The sequence below is a fragment of the Mesoplodon densirostris genome, chromosome 11 (assembly GCF_025265405.1).
Source record: "Mesoplodon densirostris isolate mMesDen1 chromosome 11, mMesDen1 primary haplotype, whole genome shotgun sequence".
NCBI classification, from domain to species: Eukaryota; Metazoa; Chordata; class Mammalia; order Artiodactyla; family Ziphiidae; genus Mesoplodon; species Mesoplodon densirostris.
The window spans coordinates 58,484,578-58,511,824 of record NC_082671.1 but is presented as its reverse complement, the minus strand read 5'-3'; the positions used below and the strand labels follow the sequence as shown (position 1 = coordinate 58,511,824).

Genomic DNA, 27,247 nt, shown 5'->3' with positions numbered 1-27,247 from the left:
TAAAATTTTATATCATGTTTGAGCTCTTTCGGTATTTTGTCTTTCATTTTTTAGTTTCAGAGGAGCAACTGACTGAATTTGTTGAGAATAAAGATTATATGATATTGCTAAGTACATTAAAACATTTTAAAGATGAAGAGGAAATTGTGTTTCATGTACTGCACTGTTTATATTCCCTAGCAATTCCTTGTAAGTAGCCTGCATACATGGTTTCATTTTTGAATCTGAAAAATTACAATATATCTTCTTTCTGAGTGTGTTTCAAAAATATTTTTATTATTTAGAAACTTGTAGATGCTAAACTCATTCATTTATTCACTTAATAAATTTTTATTTATTGATGCTGTACTGCTACTGGCTCTGGGCTTGGTGCTGGAGAAACAGTAGCAGAAAATATAAACATGTTTCCTTTCTGACCCCATAGTACCCCACAAGATACAGATAAGCATGGAAGTGATTACGAAGTATTATAGGGCAAGTGTTGGCAGAAGTACCTAGGGTTTTGAGAACAAACAGGGAGTGAGGCAAGATCTCTCAGCAGAGTCTTGAATGATGAGGAGAGCTTTGTGTGCGGAGAGGTGTGAAGTGAAGTAGAAGTGCAGGCAGTATCCCAGGCAGTGGGCATCCTAAGCGTAATGATCCTGGAGCAAAAGAGAGCATAGAGGAATCAAGAGGATAAAAGTAGCTCAGTAAACTGTATTTATAAGTGTGTGCACGCATGCGTGTGTGTAATACACATGGAGAGCCCTGAGCATCTGCTCCTGTGCCATTTCATGGAGGTAGGGGAAGGGCTTGATGAGAGTCAGTGGATGAGGCTGGAGACATAACCAGATCCTAGGGCCTGAAAAGCCACAGGAAGGAGTTGGAACTTTATTGTGATTCTTGTTTAGCATTTGGGTGATGCTATGAAATCTAGCCACTTTTATAACAAAAAAAGTACAAATAAGAAGAAATTAATTTGCTGTGTATGCTACCAGTGAATACTAATGGACTAAAATAATACATCAGATTTCTATTACTTCTGTTTTGTAACTTCACATGAGCATTCTGTATTTCATGTATTACCTGTTTGGGCTTGTACAGGATTTACACATGCATTTATCTGGTAATAATTTCATCTTCACACATGTGAAGTTGTGAGGATTAAATCAGTTAAATAATGTGAAAAATGTAGACTAGCACCTGGCAATGTAATGTAGTAAGTGTGGTTAAAACACTGACAGTATTACTACATGCTTTATATTTAATACATATGTAGCTTATTATATATAATATGCATATATGGTTTCAGACATAGAAATCTCACAGATGTGAGACTAATCATCTTGTGAAAGAATGCCCTTTCTTAATAATGGTTATAAAATCCATCATTTTCTTATCCATGGAAAGTTAAACTCTTAGAAGTAGATGGGGCAGAACAATAATAGGAAATGGAGTTTAAACTTCTCTGAGTCGTCTACTGCCAACAAACTGAATATATTCTTCATTTTACCTTTCCTTGGCTATACATTTATTTATTTATTTTGTGCTGGTTGTTTTGAAATTCATTCTTTTCCACCCACATCACCATAACTCCAGTGTAAATGTGCTGATTCATAAAGAAAAGGTCAAAGAAAGCAGCAACTAAAAATTTTTAAAAAGCAAGTGTTTTAAACTTTACCTTGGATCTAGAGCAAGTTGTATCTTTGATTCTGAATAAAAGGAGGTAATTGCATTGAGGCCATTTCCTTTCCTTCTTTTTCCATATTTAGTGTTTTTTAAATACAACTTAGACATTAAAAATGTAGGTTTTGGAAAGCAGTTGGTTAGTTTGATTGTGCCAAAAAAGAAAGAAAAATGTTTTGCAAACACCTTTTTTCTGTCTGTTTTAAGAATAGTCAACATTTCATTCAGACATATAAATTAGTTTTCTCCACATAGGTTCACATACTCTACTGATTAATTGCCTTTCCCAGTGGATTCTTTCCTTCCTTTGTGGTTCACCTATGTTTATCCCTTAGTTATACATTTTAATATTATGTCTCTCCTCTCCCCTTCATCCATTCTTTTCCCCGTCTATCTCAGAGCCTTCAGGAAGCTCGGTTTTGCTGCCTTTTACACTGGCTGCTCTTCTGCTGCCCTTCTGGAATGGACAGGAAATAGATGATAGCTGATTCTACCTTTTCTATTATGTGATATAATCTTGATTTTCTTTCTGTTGGTTTGAGGAAAAGGAGCAATTAAAATCCGTTATCCAATGGAATAGTGCCTCATTCGGAAACAGGCCCCAAATCCATTTATTTGAAAACTTACAGCCAAAACTTTACATATTTTGACTGATATAAAAAGCACTCTCAGTTTTCCCTTTATTTTCTTTAAGTTTTTAAGCCAAAAATACCGGAATAAAGCAACTTTCCCTTAATGCTAGAAGTGAGTCCTAAATCGTATTATATTAACATCGAACAACAGTAGCTATTTATAGCTATTTGACAGAACATGATATTTAAATTTGGAAATGTAGCCATTATACTGCCATATATTTAAAATCTCTGTAAGGTGTCTTTGTATGCATATTTCAAAAGGGAAATTATTACCTTATTGAAAATTATGATTTCTTTAAATTTAGGCAGTAATGTTGAAGTCCTCATGAGTGGCAACGTCAGGTGTTATAATATCGTGGTAGAAGCCATGATAGCATTCCCTGTCAGTGAAAAAATTCAAGAAGTGAGTTGCTGCTTGCTCCATAGGCTTACATTAGGTAAGTTATAATTCTTGGTTAATTTATCACAGTCTATATGATGTAAGTATATATAGCATACATATGTTTATGTTTATGGATAAGTAACATATTGACAGACACTGGATGGAAATATTGTAAATTAGCAAACTGTTCTGCCATTCTTAGGTGGAATTTTAATAGGAGTGGCAAAAATAAAAGTGTGCAATATGAGAAGTCTTATCACTGTTAGGCTATATTTAAAGTATTATTATGTAAATAGTTGATACATACAAAAGAATAAGCATAACATATAGAAAATGTGAAGCACAGTGCAAAAGAACTCCTCACCCAACTTAAGTATTAGTACATTACCAGTGCTGGTAAAGCTACTCTGGGCTCTGCCCTTCTTCCACTTTCTCTACAGAGGTTAACACTCTCCAGAGTTTTGTGTTAATAAACCTTTTGCTTTCTAAATTAAATTTTACTACATTCATTTATCTCTGTAAACAAAATTGTTAACGTTTGCTTGTTTTTGCTTGATAAAAATGGCATCATGCTGAATGTTATCTTCTGCAAGTTTTTAAAAGCTATTTTGTTTATAGACTCATGAATATTTTTGCATATAGTTGTATGTAGTATTCTATGATGTGAGTATACCACAATTTATTTATCCATTTTCCTATCCACGGACATTGGTTTATGTCTTGTTTTATGCTATTACCATCTGTCTTGCTATGAAAATGTAAAGGAAGGTGAATATCTTTTAAAATATTTCTTTGCTATTGGTGCTTCTTCTTTTTGTGGAGTACCTGATTTGCCCTTTTCTGTTTTCCATGGTATAGTCTGTCTTCTTAAAAATTGATTCTTAGTTCTGGCTAATAATGTTTTGGTGGTCAGTTATATGTATCGAAAATATTTTGTCTTGATTGGTGAGCTGTCTTTTTATCTTCTTTATGTGGCTTTTGTGGTATAGTTTAATTTCATGATTAGTTGCTTTGTGATTTACCCTTTTTAATGTATTTTAAGAAATCCTTCCTTTGCCTAAGATAATAAATGTATTCCACATTTTATCCAAAATCTTTCTAATTTAAACATTAAAGTGTTAAAATCTGTTTGAAATTATTTTATACATAGGAATTCAATTACCCCCCCATTTATAATATGGAGAGCACAATTTATTATATAGTTCATCCATTTCCCAGTAGTATCATATATTGAATATATGTATATAATATGTATGTATTATTTATAGGTTTATAATATGTAATATATGTATATTTCTGTTTTTGCTGTTCTGTTGTGTTTGTTTGTTGATTTGATTTGCCTGGCTCCATATCAAACTTTAAATTATTATAGCTCTGTAAGTCCTGATATCTCAAAAGCTAATAGGTAAAGTCATTATATATTCTTCTTCTTTGGTTACAGCTTGGCTTTTTTCATGGGCCTTTACAATGCCATATACATTTTAGAATTAACTTGTCCAGTTCCTTGGAAAACTCTATTTGAATTTTGATTAAAATCATACAGAATATATGGATCAGTTTAAGAACTGACAACTTTACATTATAATTTTTTCCATACAAGTCTTGCACATCTTATTAGTTATTTCTAGGTACCCTATTTTTGTTATTATAAACGGTGTCTTTTTTAAAATTGTATTTTTGAACTGTGTATGTGTAAAGAAATGCAAATGATTTTTTGCATATTAATCTTATCTAAACTCTTATTAATTGTAAACATTTATTTATAAATGATCTTAGGTTTTCTGTGTAGCAGTTATTTAATTTGATTTCCTTGTCTTCTTGCATGGCCCACAATTACTAGTATGGTGTTGAATAGAAGCCGTGATAGTAGGCATCCTTGTCTTTTTCTTGATTTTAAAGGGAATGCTTTATATTCTCCCATCCAGAATAATGCTTATTATATGGGCTTTTGTTGTTGTTATTGTTGTTGTTAATCTTGTTTGTTTTGTGACAAGTAGCTTTTATCAAGTTAAGAAGTTTCCTTCTGTTTCTTGTTTGCTTTTATTTTAATATGTGGGCTTTTTAAAAAGAATTATGAATATTGAATTTTATCAAATATTTAAAAAAACTTTAAGATCATTTGTTTTCCTCTTATCTTGATAATATGGAGAATTAGAATTGCATGTACAGGTTTTCTAATAGTAAGCCACTTTGTACTCCTGTGATAAATTCAAGTTGGTCATTTTATTAGAGTTTTTATATATTTATAAAAAAATCTAAAATATAAAAAATATAAAAAATTTATATATTTATTTTCAGATCTGCCAGGTAACTTTTGACTGACTCTTATTCACTCTTCCCTTCCCCTTTCTCTTTTCTTTTATTCTAATTTTATTTCTTTAATCATTAATACATAGCTATCTTGTGTTCTGTACCTGATAATTCCAATATATGAAGTTCTTGAGAGTTTAAACCTACTGCTCCTGCGTTGACTGCCTGTCTGTCATGGAGTCTTGTTTTCCTGTATGTTTGTGAGTTTTTCTTTGATTGAGTTTAATCTCTGAGAATCCTGAGGACCTAAACATCTCATCCAGAGATGTTTGCCAGGAGCTAGGGCACAGGACTGACCTGGGACCACTTTAGAATATTTTTTAAGATTCAAACTTGAAGTGGGAGACTCTGATTGAGCTACCCTCCTGTGGAGAGAGTACAAGGCTAGTCTGATCAAGGCTAGTTGATCACAGTGACTCATACTTTCCCACATGGCAACTCTGGCTTGACCATTTGCTTTCAGCTCAGAGTTCTTGTTTCGGCTCCTTGTTGAGCCTTCCCCAACTCCCTCAATACACACCTTGGAGAGTTCCTTGATGTTTTTGTGAGGAGAGCAACGCATTAAAAAGTAAATGGTTGGTGAATAGTAAGGTAGGATCCCTAACTGTTGGAAATTGGTTCCAACAACCTTTTCTAAAAAGGATCACCAGAAATGTTTTGTGCAAAATCAGGATTATTATAATAGACATTTGACTTTTCATCACTATAACTTTGGGAAAAAACATCACCATTCATTTGAAAAAACTCATTTTTATGTTTTTATAGTAGAAACTTATATTTTCACTTACAGAAATATGGCTATATCCCCTGTATTCAGAATTTGTATAATTCTGCAATTGATTTTAACCTTAGGAATATTCCTAGGTAGTTTCAGTTAAAATGGAATTTTTATAAATTGAATTCTAATTTGCATGCACAACTTCAGTTTGTTTCTTTCCTTGATAAGCATTTATTGAATGCTTATCATATGACCAAAACTGTGGAGATATGAAAATAATGTCTTATTGGCACATTTCTTTCATATTTTCTAAAGTAGTTTCGTATACAATATATAATTTTTTGATCCTTGAAACAATCCTGGGAGATGTGATATTCTTATTATCTCCGTATTTACAGATGAGGACCTATTTTAGCAAGTCTGTGTGTCTTATCCAAGATCATGTAGTCAGTAAGTGGTAACATCAGGCTAAGAATCCAGATTTCTGCATTCATAAGCAAAACAAAGCATTTCTTCTAAAATGTTGTAGCCATTTACTAGTTTATTTCTTTTATCAGGTGAGATTTAACTCATATTTTCATGAAGAAGCACACAGTTGTACAAGCTAGCTGATATCTGGTAAAGTTTTAAAGTAATTCAAAAGTTGATTTCTTAAATCTAGCTAATAGAGTAGCACATTAATATAGAATTCTCTAGTTCATGTTCTACAATTCACCACTCAAGTTAAAACTTGCATGACATACTAAGAATGTGAGTTTACCTTAATCCCTTAAATGAGCCAGATGAATAAGTGGTTTTATTGTCATGATGAGGAAATGGTACTTGATTTTCAAATAGGTCTACAATAGCACATTAAGGGTGGTTGACATTATACTGTTGAAATTAAATAAACCATATAAACTATTATATCATTTATAAGTTTTATATTGTCCTGTGACATTTTTTGAAAGTAAAAAGTCATCAAATTGATCTTTTTTTTTTTGGCCGCACCTCAAGGCTTGTGGGATCTTAGTTCCCTGACCAGGGATTAAACCCAGGCCCTTGGCAGTGACAGTGCAGAGTCTTAACCACTGGACCACCAGCGAATTTCCTCAAATTGATCTTTAGTTAAAGGTGCTTTCTTAGTGACTAGAGAATTTATTGTCCCTGTTATTGTTTCAAAGAAGCTGAATAAAACTTTTCACTTCTTCCTCATAATTAAAATAAAAACCCAAAGTCAGTAAATAAATACTAAGCATTTTGTCAAATTATGAAATTCAGTTATGGGGTTAATGCATTTAAAGGCCTTATATAATTTACTATATATTTTCACATAAACTAAATATAAATGAAAATAAGATAAGGCCAGTCTCACTGATGTTTGCTCAGAGTCATACAGTTTTCAGTGGTAGAGCAGCTGTTGGCAGTGGCATGGGAATAATACTAGGGAAAAGGAGGTGAGACAGCCCAAGTTTAGATAAGCTGGTAAAAGTGGAAAAGAACCTGTTTTGAAATGACCCTCCAAGACGAGAGACCACTAAGGGCTGGGGAGTATGTCAGCTTAATGGGTGAATGTGGAAGAAGCATGAACATAAAAAGATGTTGATAAAGAGGAGCTACCCCTAGTTAATCTGCCTTTTGATTTTGAAGCTTTGATTAATATTTAGTGTGGGCTTTAGGCTTTTCATGGTATAGAATCTTTTCCAATTCTGGCTGTGTGTCTCAGGGATCATCTAATTACACATATAGCTAACTAGGAGTTTCATTCTTACTCCTAGAAGGAAACTTGGTGACTGTTAATGAGTTACAGATAAGCTAAGTGGAAGGAGGCACATATTTTTGGACTGTCATTTACAAGTTTTTTCCTTATAAGGATTTAGATTTCTATATGATTATGAGAAGAATGAGTACAAAAATGTAAGGGATGTCTTCCTGGGTCGGGTTAGAGGTAGTAAAATATTCTCATATTTTTCTTCTAAGATTATCATAGAAAAGGGCAGATAATGATAAGTGTGCCAATGGGTTTTCTGAGCGCTATTCTTTAAGTGAAAGAAGGCTGTTTCAGCAAAAGTATTTAATGACAAGGAAGGTTTTTTCCCCCATCTTTTAGAAGGCAGGAAAATTAAGCTGTTTTGTACACTCAATATTGTAGTGTCATGAATAACAGATACCTCATTGTTTTAATATGATGATGACATGAGAGGGAGTCAATGAACACAAGTTAATATAACTCAAACATTTAATTTTTTTTTTTTGCCCAGTCATTTCCATTGTCTAAGCAAGATAATTGAATGAGTGCATAAAATAAATTTTCAATACTTTATGCAATCCTCTTAAGCTATTTTAATTAAAGTAAATATATGTTTTAATGTCATTAAGAATAGTCATCACTACTCAAATTTGTTGATTTAAATACTGTTATGTGATTAAAGGTAATTTAAGTTCCATGAATGAGAGTTCCACTAATATCTCACTTAACTTTTAGGTAATTTTTTTAATATCCTGGTATTAAACGAGGTGCATGAGTTTGTGGTGAAAGCTGTGCAGCAGTATTCAGAGAATGCAGCATTACAGATCGCAGCACTCAGCTGTTTAGCTCTCCTCAGTAAGTAACTTAACTAACAAGGAAATTCTTACAGGTGCATTTGATCTTGAATATTAACATTATAACAAGATAACATTATAACAAGAAAGTCATATGTGGAGAAGGAACCCTTAAATGCCTTTTCTGTCTTAATGTAACTCATTTTCCAATAGACGATACTTTCAAGGGAACTAACAGTTGTGGTAAGTACATCCTTCCCAGTTCAGTTATCAGTAAATACATCCTTGATTTAGCTTTATTATTAGCAGTTAACTTCCTTAATTAATCTTCTTCTAGCCTATTAGTTTTGTTTGGTACCCTCTTGCTCATCTGGTAATTTATCTAGATGGGGTAGCAGTATGATGAAGTGTGTAATATATTAAAAAGGTCTTTTAATTAACCAGGGCCACTACTAAAGAATACCTCACTCTGTTGATAATGTTTCAATATACGGATTTAGAGTTGGTCATTCAAACTGTAAGTAAGTTACATGTTTACATTTTTTCCAAGCTGAGACCATTTTCTTAAATCAAGACTTAGAGGAAAAGAATGAGAATCAGGAGAATGATGATGAAGAAGATAAATTGTTTTGGCTGGAAGCCTGCTACAAAGCATTAACGTGGCATAGAAAGAACAAGCATGTGCAGGTTGGACTCTTTCATAAATTTTATAGTCGTTCAAAATTGTTTGTTCAATAATTTATTTTTTGACAGGTTTCTTTTTTTCCTTCCCTAATCCAGGAGGCTGCATGTTGGGCCCTGAATAATCTCCTTATGTACCAAAACAGTTTACATGAGAAGATTGGAGATGAAGATGGCCAGTCAGTAGTTTTGATTCTATATGATAGAAAATTTCAATCATATTTTTAATCAATTCACATGAAATACCATAACTGAAATTTTTATTGTTTGAAATATTTTTGATGTAGGCATTTATGTTTTAAGTGTTGCCACAAAATACTTGTGGATATATATTTTGATCCCATTGCCTTGGATAGTTAGTAAAAGGTGGTTTGTTTGAGAGTTATTACTGAGAGATTTAGAATCAAGAGTCATTCAGTAAATTATGAATCATCAAGAAAGAACCTTTCAGTTTTCTGACTAATCATTTAAAATGCCATATTAATTAATCTCAAGTGATAGAAATCGCAGAGCAATCTGTGACCTTGTCTGTTGTGGTTACTAGCCAGCAGGTTGTCAATATCAGGAATTAGATGTGCTTAGAAGCCTCATATAGTGATTCCCCACTTGGTGTAGCAGTGTTGACCTCTCTTCTCTTGAGAGGGTTATATGTAGCTGTCAGCTCTTGAGGATGCTTTCTATGGGAGCACCATTTAAACCTCATAAGACCAGTCACCTCTCCCACAGACACACGAGTTCTGAGTATATCAGATTTGTTTCATGTCCATGAGCAACTGCTTAGATTTTTACTGTTGGCTCTGCATATCCTCTGGATTTTAAATTTTGAATGACTTACCTTGGAAATTTAAATAGTAATATTCTGCATCTCAAATCCTGACAGCCTGTCAGCAGAGTAACCTACTGCCAATCAGAAGGGAATTAATGACACAGATGCTATTTATTTAAACATCTATTTTGAATGGAAACATTAAATTTTGAAAAATATATGTTAAACCAGCCTTCTAATCTGCTTTGAGCAATCTTTTAAAGAAATTAGGATAAGGTTGGTTCATGTTGCAGTTTATAAATTTCAGTTCATAGACACTAATTCCTCAAAATCCATAGGAGATCATTAAAATAAATACATCATTAAAACATATTTATGCTCTACATTAAAAATTTCACTTTGCTTCATTATGACTTTTAATTTTTCATTTCTTGCTTACATCATCTTCTTTTTCTCACTTAATCTTTTTACCCTTAGCACCTCTTTATATATCTGCTGAGCCTTTTATTTTCTTCGTCTACTGCTTATCTACTTTGAAGAAACAGAAATACTACTTTATTAGTAGTTCATGGATTTGAATATAACTTTTAAATACAAAACTGTTTAACTGTAATTCACTCCTGTGAGTAGAGGTGGCATAAAATATTGTTTATCTGCCCTTATTTGTTGTTAGAGAGATTAGATAACAGTAAGTGAATATTTGAGCTAATTATTAAAGAGATTACTATTCATATTGTGGTTGAATTTGTGAAAGGTTCCCAGCTCACAGGGAAGTGATGCTCTCGATGCTGATGCATTCTTCATCAAAAGAAGTCTTCCAGGCATCTGCAAATGCATTGTCGACTCTGTTAGAACAAAACGGTAAGAGATACACCATATTTTTTAATAAAAAGAAACACATTTTGTGGTATTTTTTAAATTATAAAAGCAATATATTGTAAAAACTTCAAATATGTAAATTACACATCTGATATATAGATATATTGATATATAGATAAAAGGATAAAGAAGAAAATAACATTTTGATATTCTTCTTCTGGACTTCTATGTATGTACTTACACATGACTTATACAATACACTTTATATTTTTTGGAGAAATGGGATCATATAATCTTTTATAAACAAATTTTACATTTCTTTTTTTGTGTTGATAAATGTAAATTCTCACATTATTGTTTTTAATGGTTGTGTAGTTTCCCAATGTATGCCTGTTTCCTATTTTGTAGTCCAGTTTCTTGTTGATGGACTTTTTTTTTTTTTTTTTTCTGTATGCGGGCCTCTCACCGCTGTGGCCTCTCCCGTCGCAGAGCACAGGCTCTGGACGCGTAGGCCCAGTGGCCATGGCCCACGGGCCCAGCCGTCCGTGGCACGTGGGATCCTCCCGGACTGGGGCACGAACCCGCGTCCCCTGCATCAGCAGGCGGACCCTCAACCACTGCGCCACCAGGGAAGCCCTTGTTGATGGACTTTTAGTTTGTGTCCAGTGGTATTTTTTTTGGATACCTATAATAATCGCCAAATGGTCACATTTCCCCCCCCATTTCCTTTATACACTCTTCTTGTTATTTTCTGAGGAATGCAATGAGTGGAGAGATATTCACCATTATAAAATCTGCTAAAATTGTCCATTATAAAAATTAAAAAAAAATAGTCCTTTACATGTAACTCTTATAGCTTTGCATTATTAAGGAGAGAAAAATGGCTGTTATACCTTTGGAAGAACACTTGAGGTTTAAAATTGAGGCTCAGGCTGCTCTGATTCCTGCCCTCATAAACAGGAAATACTGCCAGAAAATCTTGGGAGAAAATTCATCATAAAGGCATTGGGACTTGGCAGCTCTTGAAGGATATTTTTGCAGAGAGAAAAATAGAGAAAAACACTGAAAGCTTGAAAGTAAGACCAGTGTTAGCATCAGCTTTTAGTAGAGAACCTGGTTAGAGTGAAAAGAATAAAGAAACCTCCTCATGCATGTTTCCTTACACTATTATTTAAGTCAAATCAAGAGAAAAATCACTTCTTTGTTTTCCTCCTTTCTCACTCTACCTCTCTGATGGCACTGAAAAGTCCATCATAAGAGGCTTGGGCTGGCAAGATCCCTGAGAGTTAGCCAGGGGTTGCCTTCAAGGGATAATGAGTCAGAGTGGCAGAAAAGGAAACTGCTCTTCTTGAGTCTCCCATCCTCTACTGTGCAGAGACCTGGATGGGGATCTCACTCTTGAAAATGAGCACTGGCCTTGGCTGTTTTTTGTGTGAGGCCCCTTAGGGAGGAGACAAACCCTTACCATGTACAAACCACATTGTGTTGGTGCTGTAGTTCTTAACTCCCTGGAACTCTTTGATATGTCAACAAAACAACCATGATTTTGTGAGATTTAAACTGCTTCTTTTTTTTTTGTTTTTTTTTTTTTAAGAAAAGGATTACTTTATACATATTGACACATACATGTAAGAATCCTGGAGACATTAGCTAAAGCTACTATAGTAGTACTCATTTCTGTAATTGGTCACCAGGTCGTAGTTGGTGTGCGTGTATGTGTATATGTATATATATTTAGTTAGTATCTATAGTTTCTGTTTTCATCTCCTCATTCCATATTTCCCATGTCCTCCGCCAGAACTTCAGTTGCTCCTCGTTCTGGAGTGACCCAAATCTTCATCCATGAAAGGTCAAAGTCCTCAGTCATAATGCTTTTTTTTGGTTGCTGTAGTTTTCTTTCTTTCTTCTTTTTTTGATTTTTTTAAATTGAAGTATAGTTGATTTACAATGTTGTGTTAGTTTCAGGTGTACAGCACAGTGATTCAGTTATACATACATATATTCTTTTTCAGATTATTTTCCCTTATAGGTGATTACAAATATTGAGTATAGTTCCCTGTGCTATACAGTAGGTACTTGTTGGTTACTTATTTTATATATTATAGTAGTGTGTTGGTTGCTGTAGTTTTCAATTCACTTTTACTGTTGGGGATACAGGTATCAAGAGGCTGCTAGAGATTACCTTGGATCTCAGACAGTCTTCCTCGCCACCATTGTGTAGCAGTAACCTGTCTCCCCTTGGTAATTGGATCAGTAACATCAGCCGGGAGAGTAGCTCCTTTTTTAAACTGGTGGTTCAGTTCATAGTAGCTTAAAGTGGCCAGGTAGATGTCACATGCTCTGATTAGGTGGAACCATTGTTGTTTCCCCTGATGAAAGCTTATCCTGCTCCATGCAAGATGGTGGTATTTAGGTTGGAAGATGTACCGTTTTTACTTTTTAAAAATATTTTTTCTTGTGCTTTTTTCTTCATTTTTATTGAGATATAATTGACATAAAGCATTGTATAAGTTTAAGGTGTACAGCATTATGAAATTATTAGTACAATAAGTTCAGTGAACATCCATCATCTCATATAGATACAAAATAAAAGAAAAAAGAAATGTTTTCCTTGTGATGAGAACTCTTAGGAATAACTCTCTTAGCAACTTTCATATATAACACACAGCAGTGTTACTTATATTAATCATGTTGTACATTACAGCCCTAGTATTTATTTATCTTATAAATGGGAGTTTGTACCTTTTCACCACTTTCATCCAATCCCCCCTTCCACCCCTCCCCCAGCTTTTGGTAACCACAAATTCCTCTTTTTCTGTGAGCCTGTTTTTGAAATACAATTGACCTGCAGTACTCTGTTAGTTCCAGGTGCACAACATAGCGATTTTATATTTCTATACACTACAAAATGAGCAGCATGATAAGTCTAGTTATCATCTGTCATTATACAAAGATATTACATTATTATAGACTATATTTCCCATGCTATACATTCCATCCCTATGACTCCTTTATTGTGTAACAGGAAGTTTGTACCTCTTAAGTTCCTTCCCTCTCTTTCACTTATCCCCCACTGTTCTCTGCTCTGGCAACCACCATTTTGTTTGCTGTATCTATGAGTCTGTTTGTTTCATTGTTTGTTCACTTCTTTTCCTTTTTACATTCCACATATAAGTGAAATCATAGGATATTTGTTTTCTCCTACTTATTTCACTTAGTCTAACCCCCTAGGTCCATCATGTTGCTGCAAGTGGTAAGATTTTACTATTTTTCATGGCTCAGTAGTATTCAAATCTTCCATTCATGTATCTATGGGCACTTAGGTTGCTTCCATATTTTGGCTATTGTGAATAATGCTACAATGAACATAGGGGTGCATACATATTTTTTTCTTTTTAAAAAAAGTTTATTGGAATATAGTTGATTTACAGTGTTGTGTTAGCTTCAGGTGTACAGCAAAGTGCTTCACTTATATATATGTAAATATATGTATTCTTTTTTTACATTCTCTTCTGTTATAGGTTATTACAAGATACTGAGTATAGTTCCCTGTGCTATACAGTAGGTCCTTGTTGGTTATCTATTTTACATATAGTAGTGTGTATATTTTAATCCCAAACTCCCAATTTATCCCTTCCCCCCCTTTGGTAACTATAAGTTTGTTTTCTGTGTCTGTGAATCTATTTCTTTTTTGTAAATAAGTTCATTTGTATAATTTTTTTAGATTCCTCATATATAAGTGATATCATATGATATTTGTCTTTCTTCATTTGTATCATTTTTTTAGATTCCTCATATAAGTGATATCATATGATATTTATCTTTCTCTGTCTGGCTTACTTCACTTAGTATGAGCATGTATCTTTTCAAATTAGCATTTTTGTTTTCTTTGGATAAATATCCAGGAGTGGAATTGCTGGATCATATGGTAGTTCTATTTTTAATTTTTTGAGGTATCTCCATACTGTTTTCCATAGTGCCTGCACCAATTTGCATTTCTACCAACAGTTTATGAGGGTTCACTTCTCTGCACATCTTCGTCAACGTTTGTTATTTGTGGTCTTTTTGATGATAGCCATTCTGATAGTTGTGAGGTAATAAATCGTTATGGTTTTGATTTGCATTTCCCTGATGATTAGTAATGTTGAGCATCTTTTCATGTGTGTGTTGGCCATCCTTAAATCTTCTTTGAAAAATGTTTATTAGGGTCATCTGCCCATATTTTAGTCTTGTTATTTGTTTTTCTGATGTTGGGTTCTATAAGTTCTTTGTATATTTTGAATGTGAATCCCTTATTAGATATATCATTTGCAAATATCTTCTCCCATTCAGTAGGTGACCATTTCATTTTGTTGATAGTTTCCTTTACTGGGTAAAAGCTTTTTAGTTCGATGCAGTCCCATTTGTTCATTTTTACTTTTTTTTTTTTTTTTTTTTTTTTGCGGTATGCGGGCCTCTCACTGTTGCACTGTTGTGGCCTCTCCCGTTGCGGAGCACAGGCTCTGGACGCGCAGGCCCAGCGGCCATGGCTCATGGACCTAGCCGCTCCGCGGCACGTGGGATCTTCCTGGACCGGGGCACAAACCCGTGTCCCCTGCATCAGCAGGCCGACTCTCAACCACTGCGCCACCAGGGAAGCCCCATTTTTACTTTTGATTCCCTTGCCTGAGGAGAGAGATCGAAAAAAAATATTGCTAAGATCATTGTGAAAGAGCATACTGCTTATGTTTTCTTTTAGGAGTTTTATGGTTTCAGGTCTTCCATTTAATTCTTTAATCTATTTTGAGTTTATTTTTGTATATCCTGTGAAAAGGAAGTCCAGCTTGATTCTTTTGTATGTAGCTGTCCAGTTTTCCTAACACAATTTATGGAAGAGGCTGTGTTTACCCCATTGTATATGCCTGCATCCTTTGTTAGAGAGTAAATGAACATATACATGTGGGTACATTTCTGGGCTCTCTAGTATGTTCCATTGAGCTGTGTGTTTGTTTGTTTTGCCAGTATCATACTGTTTTGTTTACTGTTAGTTTGAAATCAGGGAGTGTGATGCCTCCAGTTTTGTTCTTCTTTTTAAGTTTGTTTTAGATATTTGGTGTATTTTGTGTTTCCATAAAAATCTTAGAATGGTTTGTTTTAGTTCTGTGAAAAATGCCATTGGTATTTTGATAAGGATTGCTTTGAATCTGTAGATTGCCTGGGGTAGTTTGGTCATTTTAACAGTATTAATTCTTCCAATCCATGAGCACAGAATAGCTTTTCATTTGTTTGTGTCATCTTCATTTTCTTTCATTAGTGTCTATAGTTTTCTGAGTATAGGTCTTTTACATCCGTAGTTAGATTTATTTCTGATGCAATTGTATATGGGATTGTTTTCTTAATTTCCCTTTCTGATAGTTCGTTCTCATTGTGTGTATAGGGAACACAATGTATTTCTGTATTTTAATTTTGTACCTGCAACTTTACTAAGTTTATTTATTAGTTCTAATACTTTTTTGGTGGCATCTTTAGGATTTTCTTTATATATATCATGTCATCTGCAAACAGTGACAGTTTTACGTCTTCCTCTCCAATTTGGATTCCCTATATTTCTTTGTCTAGTGTGGCTAGGACTTCAAATACTATATTGAATAAAAATGACAAAAGTGGGCATCCTTGTCTTGTTCCTGATCTTAGAGGAAATGCTTCAGCTTTTCCCCATTGAGTATGATATTGGCTATAGGTTTTTCATATAAGGCTGTTATTATGTTGAGGTATGTTCCCTCTAAACTCACTTTGTTCAGTTTTTATCATAAATAGTATGTGTCTTTTTGCACGATTATGAGAATGTGCTTTCATTTATACAAGTAACATTTAAAAAATCTTGTAGTTAATTTCAGAAAGATCCTGTTATCAAAAGGAATATATCTGAATGTATTGGAGTTAATGCAGAAGCATATACATTCCCCTGAAGTGGCTGAAAGTGGCTGTAAAATGCTAAATCATCTTTTTGAAGGAAGGTAATACATATTTCTGAGTTTATGTAGAATATATTAATTGGACCAGGTAGAATATCAATATTTTGAGCATAATTTTAAGAATAAAAGGAAAAACAAGGCATTTGAAGAGTGAAACATTTTGCAATATAATTTCATGTCAGTGATACATAGACTTATTTTATCTACATATTGAAAGGGATGATAAAGTAGAACTACGTTGAAGGTTTGCTTTTGTGCTTAATGCTTGGTGTTGACTATGTTTTGAAAAATGGCAGTTATATAGAACATAACCTTAAACAGTTTTTCAGATTATTGTGTTATGTGAAAGGTATAAAAGATAAAATCAGGATATGGCTTCTAATTGTTATTTTTAAGTTTACCTTAAATTGTGATTTTTATGGTTCTGGCAGTGTATGAACCTTTATATATGAGGCAAAAATGCAGTGGAATAACTGACAGTTTAAGATTTTGTACATTCTGGGCAATTAATGTTTCTGACTGTTTTCTCATATATTAAATGTGTAAATTTCCAGTCCTGGGGATTCAAAGTTAACTATGACATTGTGCCTGCCCTTAAAAATCTCCCTGTCTAGTTGGGGAGACTAATTTAGAAACAGATAATTACAATACAGTGTGATAATTCAATGGCAGGATGTGTAAAATCATAGGGTCTTGCTTAACCAAGCTAGGGTGACCAAAGGAGAGAGGCTACAAAGAGGGGATGTGTTTAACCTGGGACTTTAAAGTGGAAAAAAGGGACTATATGTCAGTAACCACAGACCCACGCAAAGTGAGGACACAGTTATGATATGCGGAAGTTTTAGTCAGTAGGGCACTGTGTAAAGCAAGGGCTGCCTCTATTAAAGTTTGTAGGACCTACTGAAATCTACATTTATTTATATGTAAAAGAAAGTATAGCTAAAATACCTTAGAGAAACCAAGACTTTAGTGCAAAAAATAATTAAGAACACCATATAAGAAGTCTAGTGGTGTTAATCTGGAAGAGGCAGGTAGTTATACAATAAACAGCTCTCTGGACTTGGTGGTCAGAGTTTGCATTCCAGCTCTGGCTCTGTCACGTTCCAGTGATAGAACCTTGATGTTTAACCTCTGTTAGCCTAAATTCTGTAGCTAGAAAATGCAAATAATAACACCTACTTTCCAGGGTTGCTGCCAGTGACCCATGTATAGATCAGAAGGAAGTTGTTAGTTCTAGGAAACTAAATAAAAGAATTCCCAGTTTACTGTAAATTTAACTTCTTGATGTCAAAGTTTAACTCAATTAGAATTTAAATTGTGTATGCTCATACTGCCGAATTCACATCAGCCTTTTCTGATAAAATAGTTCTGTTTTCTCGTACTTGTTTCAACTTGGTGTTTATATTGGAATCAGGTTGTACTTTTAATAAGCATTTCAATATTTTATCTCTAGTAACACTTCCCTGGATACAATGGCAGCAGTGGCCCCCAAAATAATAACAGTTATGAGAAGTCATGAGACGTCATTATCAGTGCAGCTGGAGGCACTTCGAGCTATTTTACATTTTATAGTTCCAGGTAAGTTACATAACTGATTGTGGGAAGAGATGTCATTTTAAGTGGATTTTTTGACTTTTCATGAAATATCAACTTTCTAGGCAAAAATTAAAGGACCAGTTCCTGCCAGCCAAATGTAATCTTTTCACTAGCCCAAAAATTAAAATAGAGGGAAAATGATGATGTGGAAGAGTCAGATAAATTTAGATTAAAATTTAATAAGAAACATCAATAATTTATTTCCAGAAAAAATAACTTCAGCATAGTGTGGAGCTTTACCTCCAAGGAGAGTGTCATCTCTGCTATTTCTTTTCTATTTCTGTTGACCTTACCAAGTCCAAGTTTTTTTGTTTGTTTTTTTCCTGTCTGAATTATAATACCCAATTAATTTTCACACTTCCTCTTTTGCCTCTTTCCAGTCCTTCTTTTACTCTGAGGTTGAATTAATCTTTCTCAAATATAACCATGTAGCTTTTACTCATGAGCCACAATAGTGTCCATCCTCCCCACATTTACTTCCTGCTTACATCTGTTATGACCTTATTTGTTCTCCAAAGCCCATTTCAAACACCTGCTCCCCCATTCATTCAGCACGTATTTATTAAGTGCCTTTTATGTTCTATATATTGTGATGACTGCAAAGGTCTGAAAGACAAGTAAAAAAAGACATGACTGTACTATTTATAGGAGCCTAGAGGTAGACAGATAGTTAATTACCAGACAGTTGCGAGGAGCTATTATAGATACATGTATTATAAAAGGCTATGAGAGTATTGGTGGAGGCACAGATAATTTATTCAAAAGAGTAGGCCAGAGACTGTGATATTTGAACCTGAGGGGTGAATAAGGCTGACCTGGTAAAAAGGCCAGGAAGGACATTTCAAGCAGAAAGAGAAAGTGCTCATGGTGTGGGGTGAGTGGAGCATGGTATGTGAGGAAAGCAGTCCTGGGGATAAATGTGGAAGGACAGGCAGAGGCTGAGAGGGAAGGGCCTTGAACACAACACTGAGCAATTTGTGCTTTTTTTTAGCGCAAGTCAATTCAAATTTATTTAAGGTGTTTCAAAATTGCAGTGTCATAACCAAATCTGCAATTTATAACAGTAGCACTGTGGTGTGGAGAATGATTGGCGGGAGGGGAACCTCCTGCAGGGAGATTAGGCTGGAGGCTGTGATAGGTGAGACATGGTGGGGGCCCAGCAGAGAAAACAGAGGAGAGGATGGATGTGGGAGATGTTTAGGAGGTACATTTGGCGTGACTTTCTGACTACTGAATATCAGGGATGTTATTATTATTTTGCTCTGTAAAAGTCCCAATTCTTTTGAAGCCCATTTCTTTTGGTCCTTTTTAAATGAAATCTTCCTAAATCTACCATTATCTGTAGTCATATTGGTGTTTTGTGTTTCTGAGTATAAGAGTATCCTCTGTGTAAGAGTATAGATTTTTTTCAAGGAGAGGGCTTTCTTTAGTCATGCCTTTTTTTTTTTTTTTTTAACCCCCTGGTAACTTGAACAAAAATAGCTATTCAATAAATTTTGAATTGAATCATGATGTCCCATTCATAGTTGTCATACAACTTTAGAGATATAATTTAACAGACATAGTTTTGCTTGAAAATATTATCATGAATTTTTTTAAACTTTGTAGATTGTAAAAAACAAAACAAAATCCTTTTGATTACCCTTAAAGTTGTCAACCTTCTTCTTTTGAGAGTGGATTTGAGTTTTAAAGATAACCAAAAGACATTATGAATCGTCTGTTAGTGAATAACATTCTTTTAGTTCAAAAATAAGTTTTGAATGTAGAATTTCTTTTATTGTTCTGAGATTGAGCCTGAAGCGACATTGATAGTCAGTAATAATTTAGATGTATGAAATGATGTATTTAAATGTTTTTTTATAATAATGTTTAGGTATATTAAACAGGTGCCCCTGAAAATAATTGTATAACTTTATGGTGGTACTTTATGTATGGAAACATATTAATAAACATGTTTTATAAGCATATCAACATATAAATACATTAGGTAAAGGCTTAACCATCTACTTTACTCTATGCTAACCTACTATATTACCATACCATACCACACGATACCATACTCTACCATGCTGTAACTATACGATCCTATACTTTATCATTCTATATTATATCATGCTGTATGTCAATGAGTAACTATAATATCAGTACCCCAGTAGTTTTGAGGTTGAATATGATTCTGGTTTTGACATGCTGAAGTAGGTACTTATGTTTAGATGTACATGTATTAATTTATTAACTAGACCACATTCAGATTATTAATTGTAACAAAGATGTGCATTACAGCAAATGTGTATAATTTAATTCAGGGTCACATATTGCAGCTAGTATTACGTCTCTTAAGTTTCTTTCAATCTGGTACTGTTCACTTCCTCCTCTTTTATATAACAATAACTTATTGAAGTGATTGAGCCTGTTGCTTTAAAAAAATAATAAAGACCTGCTTATTTTAATAAAATAGCATTTGACTTGTTCTTTCTTGATTTAGTGTCAGTTCTAGAGGAAAAAATTATTTAGGAAAAGACATATGCATATTGGGAAGTGTATAGAGGAAAGTGATTATGAATATAAAACCACATCCTTAAGAACAATAAGAGAAGCTGAATTTGTTTAATTTGGAGAGGAGATAACGCAGAAGGTTATGAAAGCTATTAAAACTCATTTATAGTTAGTAACAAATGTGTAAAGCTTTGTTCAAAGTACTTTATGTATATAAACTTTTAAAATTCTTGTAGCAACCAATAAGGCAGATTCTACTTTTCCACCCCATTTTAAAGATGATGAAACTGAGGCATAAGATATAGAGATTTTAAGGTCACAGCTTATGTAACGGAGCCAGGTTTTCACCCTGTGCAGCCTGAATCAGAGTGGGTGCTTTTTAAAGACACTTTTGTGCAATAAGTGTATGTGGAACAACTGTTATCCCTAAAGCACTATGCTTGGAATTCTTGGTAACCTAGAGATGATTAGGTTATGGATCCTGCCTTCAAAAAGTTCGCAGTTCAAACAATTTAAAGGACTATTATGTGGAAAGGAAATTATATCCATTCTGGATAGTAGAACCTCAAGTGATATAACAAAGACCAGAGATGAACTTTTGGGAATATTCATTTGGTCTTAATATAAGAAAGACATTTAATAAGTCTCCTTGCATATGACATGAAGATTTTACTTCTCAACAGGACTGCTTTTAATGGTCACATCTGCTTGTGATATAATGGGCAGCTTCAGCAATTAATGTGATCTTGGTCACTGAAAATGAGACACTGAGAGTTTAAGTAACTTGTCGAAGGTCATACAGCTGTAGTGAATGTCAGGACCTGTTTGAATAAATTTTAAAATGAGGACTGGAAGTTCTAGGAGGGTGAAAATCATGCCTGTCATATTCACTGTGGTATTCTCAGCATGTAGCAAAATCCCTTGCAAGTATTTGGCATTCAAATGTTTGTTAAGTAAATGAAAAGTTATATGCAGTCAACTTATAGTTTGTGTTAATACAAATTATTGAAGTGAAAGTTTAGAAGGAATTGTTTACTAATAATTATTTCTATAGTCATAGGTTTTAGAAACGTTATTTATTCATAATAATTTTACTTATATGTTCTATTGTATAACCAATATTTTTTGACTTCCTGTTTTTCCAACAGTTTTGGGTTAGTTCAGCTACAATGTAGCTGAATAAAGAATATGTTTTCTTTAAGTTACTTACTACTTTTATACAGCCTTAGAGGACTTTTAATAAAACTATATGCTCTTTACCATTACAATGCTGAAACTAAAAACTTTTTTTTTCACTGTTATTCCAGCTGCTTTTTTATGTCTACATTTCATATCTGACGTTTTTATGTTGTAGTCCAAGTAACTTTGATCTTTTCTCAAGTTGTCCATTGTTGCATAAAAATCTTCTAGCTTCTTGTAATGAGTACAGCCTATTCATACAAAAAATAGATTGTTTGTTCCAGAAAATTCCTCCACCGTAGTAACTTCTTGCTACTTTAAATTCAGTGAACATCCGCACACACTGTATTTATTTTACACTCAGTGATGAACTGTATTTAGAAATTTCTTAAAGCTAAGAGTTATTCTTTGGTAAGGAACCATGGATTAGAAAAAGGTATAACATATATATGTATTGTTGGGTTAATTATAATCATTCCTAATAAGTGACAATCTATTCAGCCCAAATCTTTATGAGAAAAACATTTGTTTATTTGTTTATTTTTTCATTTAGGCATCCCAGAAGAATCCAGGGAAGATACTGAATATCAGCATAAGCTAAATATGGTTAAAAAACAGTGTTTCAGGAATGATATTCACAAATTGGTCCTAGCGGCTTTGAACAGGGTACGTATAATATAGGTTTTCTGCCTTTATACTCTTAACTAGAATATGAAATTGGGGAAGTAGGGGGGCTTTTATTAGCTTAAGTTTTCCATGTTCCGTTTACGATGATAGTAGGAAGTTATATGTTTAGAGACATAAGATGAAAGTAGGGATGTAGGGGGTGAAGAGATGTGCCATTCCAGCTAAGAGAAGTGCACCGTCAACTACAGACTTTGACAGGCTCTTTTGATAAATCCATTCGAGTCTGTTCAATCAGAAAGAGAACTCTAGATGTGCACCTAAGCCTCACGAGTGCTGTCAGGAGCCATGACTGCTATTTTCTCTTTCTGTCCTCCTGGCTGTTCGTCTTTATTTTCTGGTCCCAGGCTGAAAGGTTCAGTCCATGAAGACACACAGGGCACACATTAAAGTCTTTTATGATTCCCTGTGCTTGTTTTCATTTTACTCCTTAGGGATAACCTCTGAAATGGCTCAGTGTGCATTGTTTTCTCCCAATTTTAGGTGTTTACATATCTATGTACATTTGCAATAATATAATTAATAAATTAATAACCATACTACATCTGAAAAACGAGAAGAGGAGCATTATGTTTCTATTGTGCAGTGCAAAAGGTATTGATGGAATTAAGATGGTTTTGAAATTTAACATAAGATGAATTGGTTCTTTATAAAAGATATCAGAGTAAAGATGTAAAGATGTGAAGATTAGTTAATGTTTTCATGAAAGGAAGAGAGTAGTCAAAGCAATTAATGGAAATAATTCCTTGTGATTTAGTATACTTTGAAAAATGTCATGAAGTAATTAGAAGAGCCTGCAGAGAGATCTTCAAAAATGCGATTTAAACTGAACTTTATAATGTAATTGTTTATGATATATTTGAGTCATTTGTACTCAGACCTTAATATGATACTTGAGTATAGCCATGGGTTGAATTTAATTCCAGAAGTATTTGGTGAAAATAAGTATATGGAAGGAACTGTGTTAGACACTGGGAAAACAAAAATGAATATGCTTTGTATCCTTCTGTAATGGATCTCATAATCTGGCTGGGCCATGCATAAAACATAAAACACATATTAGGTTGTTCTGTATTAGCACTTATGAGCTGCACTAGCTTTATGGACAGTACTTTAGGAACATAGAGGAGAGAGTAGTTAATTTTGTTCATGGTATGTGTTGGTGAGAAGCAAGAGGTACCAGAAAAGCCTTTTGGTAACTCTGATTCTGGTTATTCCATCTTTCCTAACATTATTGAATACGGGTGTGATAGAGTGGAAGGAGTGGGCAGTCAAGGGAGTACTGTGCTTACTGCCATCAGTACTGTGATGCCAAGAAGATCACTCTGCTCCCAGGTCTTACTTTCTGTTGCTATATAATCCCAGGAGGAGTGGTTGAGAACCTCCCTACTGCTTCCTTTATTTTCCATGCCACACTTGAGTAATGACACACAGCATCTCACTAAACAGTGACTGTCATTTGTGGGCAGGGAATTAAGGTCATGGGGAAACAGAAGTGACACTATTTATTTTAAAAATTCTCCCCTGTGTAATTCCCCTAATTCTTCACCATGGTTGAGAAAAAACGCTCTAAAAGATGAATGTATCTTTTTTTAGTTCTAAAATTCTGTGATTGCATGTTTCACTCTGAATTAGTGTTACAAGGCATCAGAGATTTTAGGTCCAAATACTACTGATGTAATAAAATGAATTACCATTAAAAATAAGTCTATTCTTGGAGAGCAGACTTCCAAATAAGATAGAATTTGAGATTCAGCTAAGATTTACAATGTGAAGACTACTTTATTTCAACTGTAAATATGTAGTGAAAGAAAGAGCCTATTTGCAAAAGTAACAATAATAACAACAGCAAAAAGAAATTACATAGGAGTAAAGTAATAAAAGTGTATAAAACTACTCTAAAGAAAACTATGAAACAACTGAGAGTAAGTACAAAAGAAGAGTTGAACATAGGAAAATGTATATACTCTCTGTTTTGATAAAATTACTAATTTTTAAAAAATGAAAATTGATCTGTATTTATGAACCCTTAATAAAAATAACAATAGTATTTTATGGCACTAGATAGCTAGTATAAAATTTTGAGAAAATTAATTAAATAATATACATGAATAACCAGTCGAATTTTGAAAAAAAGGCTAATTAATATGGCCTAACTCTAGTAGATTATCAAACGTATTATAAAATTTTAGTAATTAAAATGGTGTGACATTGGCACTGGAGATGGATCAATGAATCAATGAATCACATAATGGTGATTTAGGATATAGACTCAAATGCAAATGTTCAATTCATATATGATATTTCCCAACTACTGGGGAGGGAAATAGATTGCTTGTGTTGGAAGAACTAATTCTCTCACCATTGGAGAAAGCAAAGGAAGCTGCATATTTACCTTACTCATTTAAAGATTAAATCTCATGTGGATGAGATTTAAAGGTAAAAATGAATTTGGCATATAAACACATAAAAAGGTTCTCAAGTATGTACAGTCATTATTAAAGAAATGTAAATTTTAAAAAAGAAAAACCTTTTGGGGGAAATTTAGTAATATCTATCTAAATTAAAATGGACATGTTTTCTGACCAGCGGTTCCACTCTAAGAATTTATAATATAGATATACCTGTACATGTACACAAAGTATTTTTAAACAAGAATGTTTATTGTGGCATTATCTGTAGTAAGAAAAATGTGGTAACAAGTTAAATGTTTATGTGGTAATCATTAGTGTTGTTTGCCAAATGTTTTCAGTTCTCCACCTTCTGGTGATTTTGGGATAGTATTTATTGACCCTTTTGTTGTTAGATTGGATCATGTGTCTGGTTTTGACCAAGCAGTTGTAAGTAGAGGTTACATCTGTCATTTCTGGACCAAACATTTAATTGCTGGTGAGGCATCTTACAGAACAGGGGTTCCCAATCCACAGGCAATGGAGCATACTGGTTCATGGCCTGTTAGGAACCAGGCTGCACAGCAGGAGGTGAGCGGCAGGCGAGCGAGCTAAGCTTCATCTGTATTTACAGCCACTCCCCATCGCTCACATTACCGCCTGAACTCTGTCTCCTCTCAGATCAGTGGCGGCATTAGATTCTCACAGGAGCGCGAACCCTACTATGAACTGCGCATGTGAGGGATCTAGGTTGCACGCTCCTTATGAGAATCTAATGCCTGATGATCTGAGGTGGAGCTGAGGCAGTGATGCTAGCGCTGAGGAGCGGCTGCAAATACAGATTATCACTAGGAGAGAGGTTTGACTGCACAGAGACCATAATAAATCAATTGCTTGCAGACTCATATCAAAACCCTATCAGTTTTTCTCTTTCTGACTAGCTGATTCACTTTGTTATAAAGCAGAAACTAACACACCATTGTAAACCAATTATACTCCAAGAAAGATGTTAAAAAAATAAAAATAAAACCCTATCAGTGAGTGGCAAGTGACAAGCTGCATCTGGTGCAGGCTTTAAGTCAGAATCTGACACTTATTTTAGTCCACTCATGGCCCTCCCATTATTTTATTTACCACTTCTGTCTGCGCCTCTTTCCTTCACTGCGCACTTGTCTCAGTCAGTTTTGGTAAGCCCTCCACAAGCTAACCCTAGCCAAAATGAATAAAAAAACAAACATCGCTAGAGAGCTTCTTTGAAAAGGGAGAAAGACCCAATGATGAGACAGTAGAAGAGTCTAAGACTGCCAACAAAAAGAAAGCTGCATATAAAAGAAAAATACCGAGTCCTTAAATTAAGCGTTCATTGCAACAGGTGAATCACATTTTCCAAGCCCGCTTTGTATAATATGTGGCGACCGGCTATCCAGCGAAGCCATGAAACCTTCAAAACTGTTTTGCCACATGGAGACCAAGCACCCTGCACTAAAAGACAAGCCTTTGGAGTTTTTCAAAAGAAAAAAATGTGAACACGAAGAAGAGAAGCAATTATTGAAGGCCACCACTTCATCAAATGTGTCTGCACTAAGAGCATCATTCTTAGCGGCTAACCACATTGCTAAAGCTAAGAAGCCCTTTACTATTGGTGAAGAGTTTATCCTGCTTGCTGCTGAGGACATTTGTCGTGAACTTTTAGGAGAGGCTGCAGTTCAAAAGGTGGCACGTGTTCCTCTTTCGGCTAGCACCATAACTAGACGAATTGATGAAATAGCAGAGGATATTGAGGCACAATTGTTAGGGAGGATTAATGAGTCACCGTGGTACGCAATCCAGGTTGATGAGTCTACTGATGTTGACAACAAGGCAGCAAAGCTTGTTTTTGTGCGATATATATTTTCAGGAGGATGTGCATGAGGATATGTTATGTGCACTTTTGTTGCCAACCAACACCACAGCTGCAGAACTATTCAAGTCTTTGAATGATTACATATCAGGAAAACTGAATTGGTCATTTTGTGTTGGTATATGCACGGACAGAGTGGCTGCCATGACCGGACGTCTTTCTGGTTTCACTACTCAGGTCAAAGAGGTCGCTTCTGAGTGTGAGTCTATGCGCTGTGTCATCCATAGAGAAATGCTGGCTAGCCGAAAGATGCCACCTGAACTTAACAGCGTTTTGCAGGATATGATTAAAATTATCAACCACATTAAAGTACATGCCCTTAACTCACGTCTGTTCATGCAGCTCTGTGAGGAGATGGATGCAGAGCACACACGTCTTCTCTTATACACAGAAGTGAGATGGCTTTCTAAAGGTAGATCACTGGCCAGCATTTTTGAGTTACGAGAGCCGCTCCGAAGATTTCTTTTAGAAAAACAGTCACCACTGGCAGCACATTTCAGTGACACAGAATGGGTCACAAAACTTGCTTACTTGTGTGACATACACAAC

The 27,247-nt window shown here is 34.4% G+C and overlaps 1 protein-coding gene across 4 annotated transcripts in view; it reads left to right on the top strand.

Moving 5' to 3' along the window:
• LRRK2 (leucine rich repeat kinase 2) overlaps window positions 1-27,247 on the top strand; it is a 142,163-nt gene that overhangs the window by 13,534 nt on the left and 101,382 nt on the right. For 3 of the 4 annotated variants that reach the window (XM_060111823.1, XM_060111822.1, XM_060111821.1), the window contains exons 6-14: window positions 55-189; window positions 2,606-2,737; window positions 8,175-8,294; window positions 8,784-8,920; window positions 9,014-9,093; window positions 10,435-10,541; window positions 16,366-16,495; window positions 17,907-18,031; window positions 22,278-22,390. In XM_060111823.1, the coding sequence (XP_059967806.1) occupies window positions 55-189; window positions 2,606-2,737; window positions 8,175-8,294; window positions 8,784-8,920; window positions 9,014-9,093; window positions 10,435-10,541; window positions 16,366-16,495; window positions 17,907-18,031; window positions 22,278-22,390 (1,079 nt within the window). The remainder of the gene's footprint in view (window positions 1-54; window positions 190-2,605; window positions 2,738-8,174; window positions 8,295-8,783; window positions 8,921-9,013; window positions 9,094-10,434; window positions 10,542-16,365; window positions 16,496-17,906; window positions 18,032-22,277; window positions 22,391-27,247) is intronic. The other variant, XM_060111824.1, reaches the window with a different exon arrangement.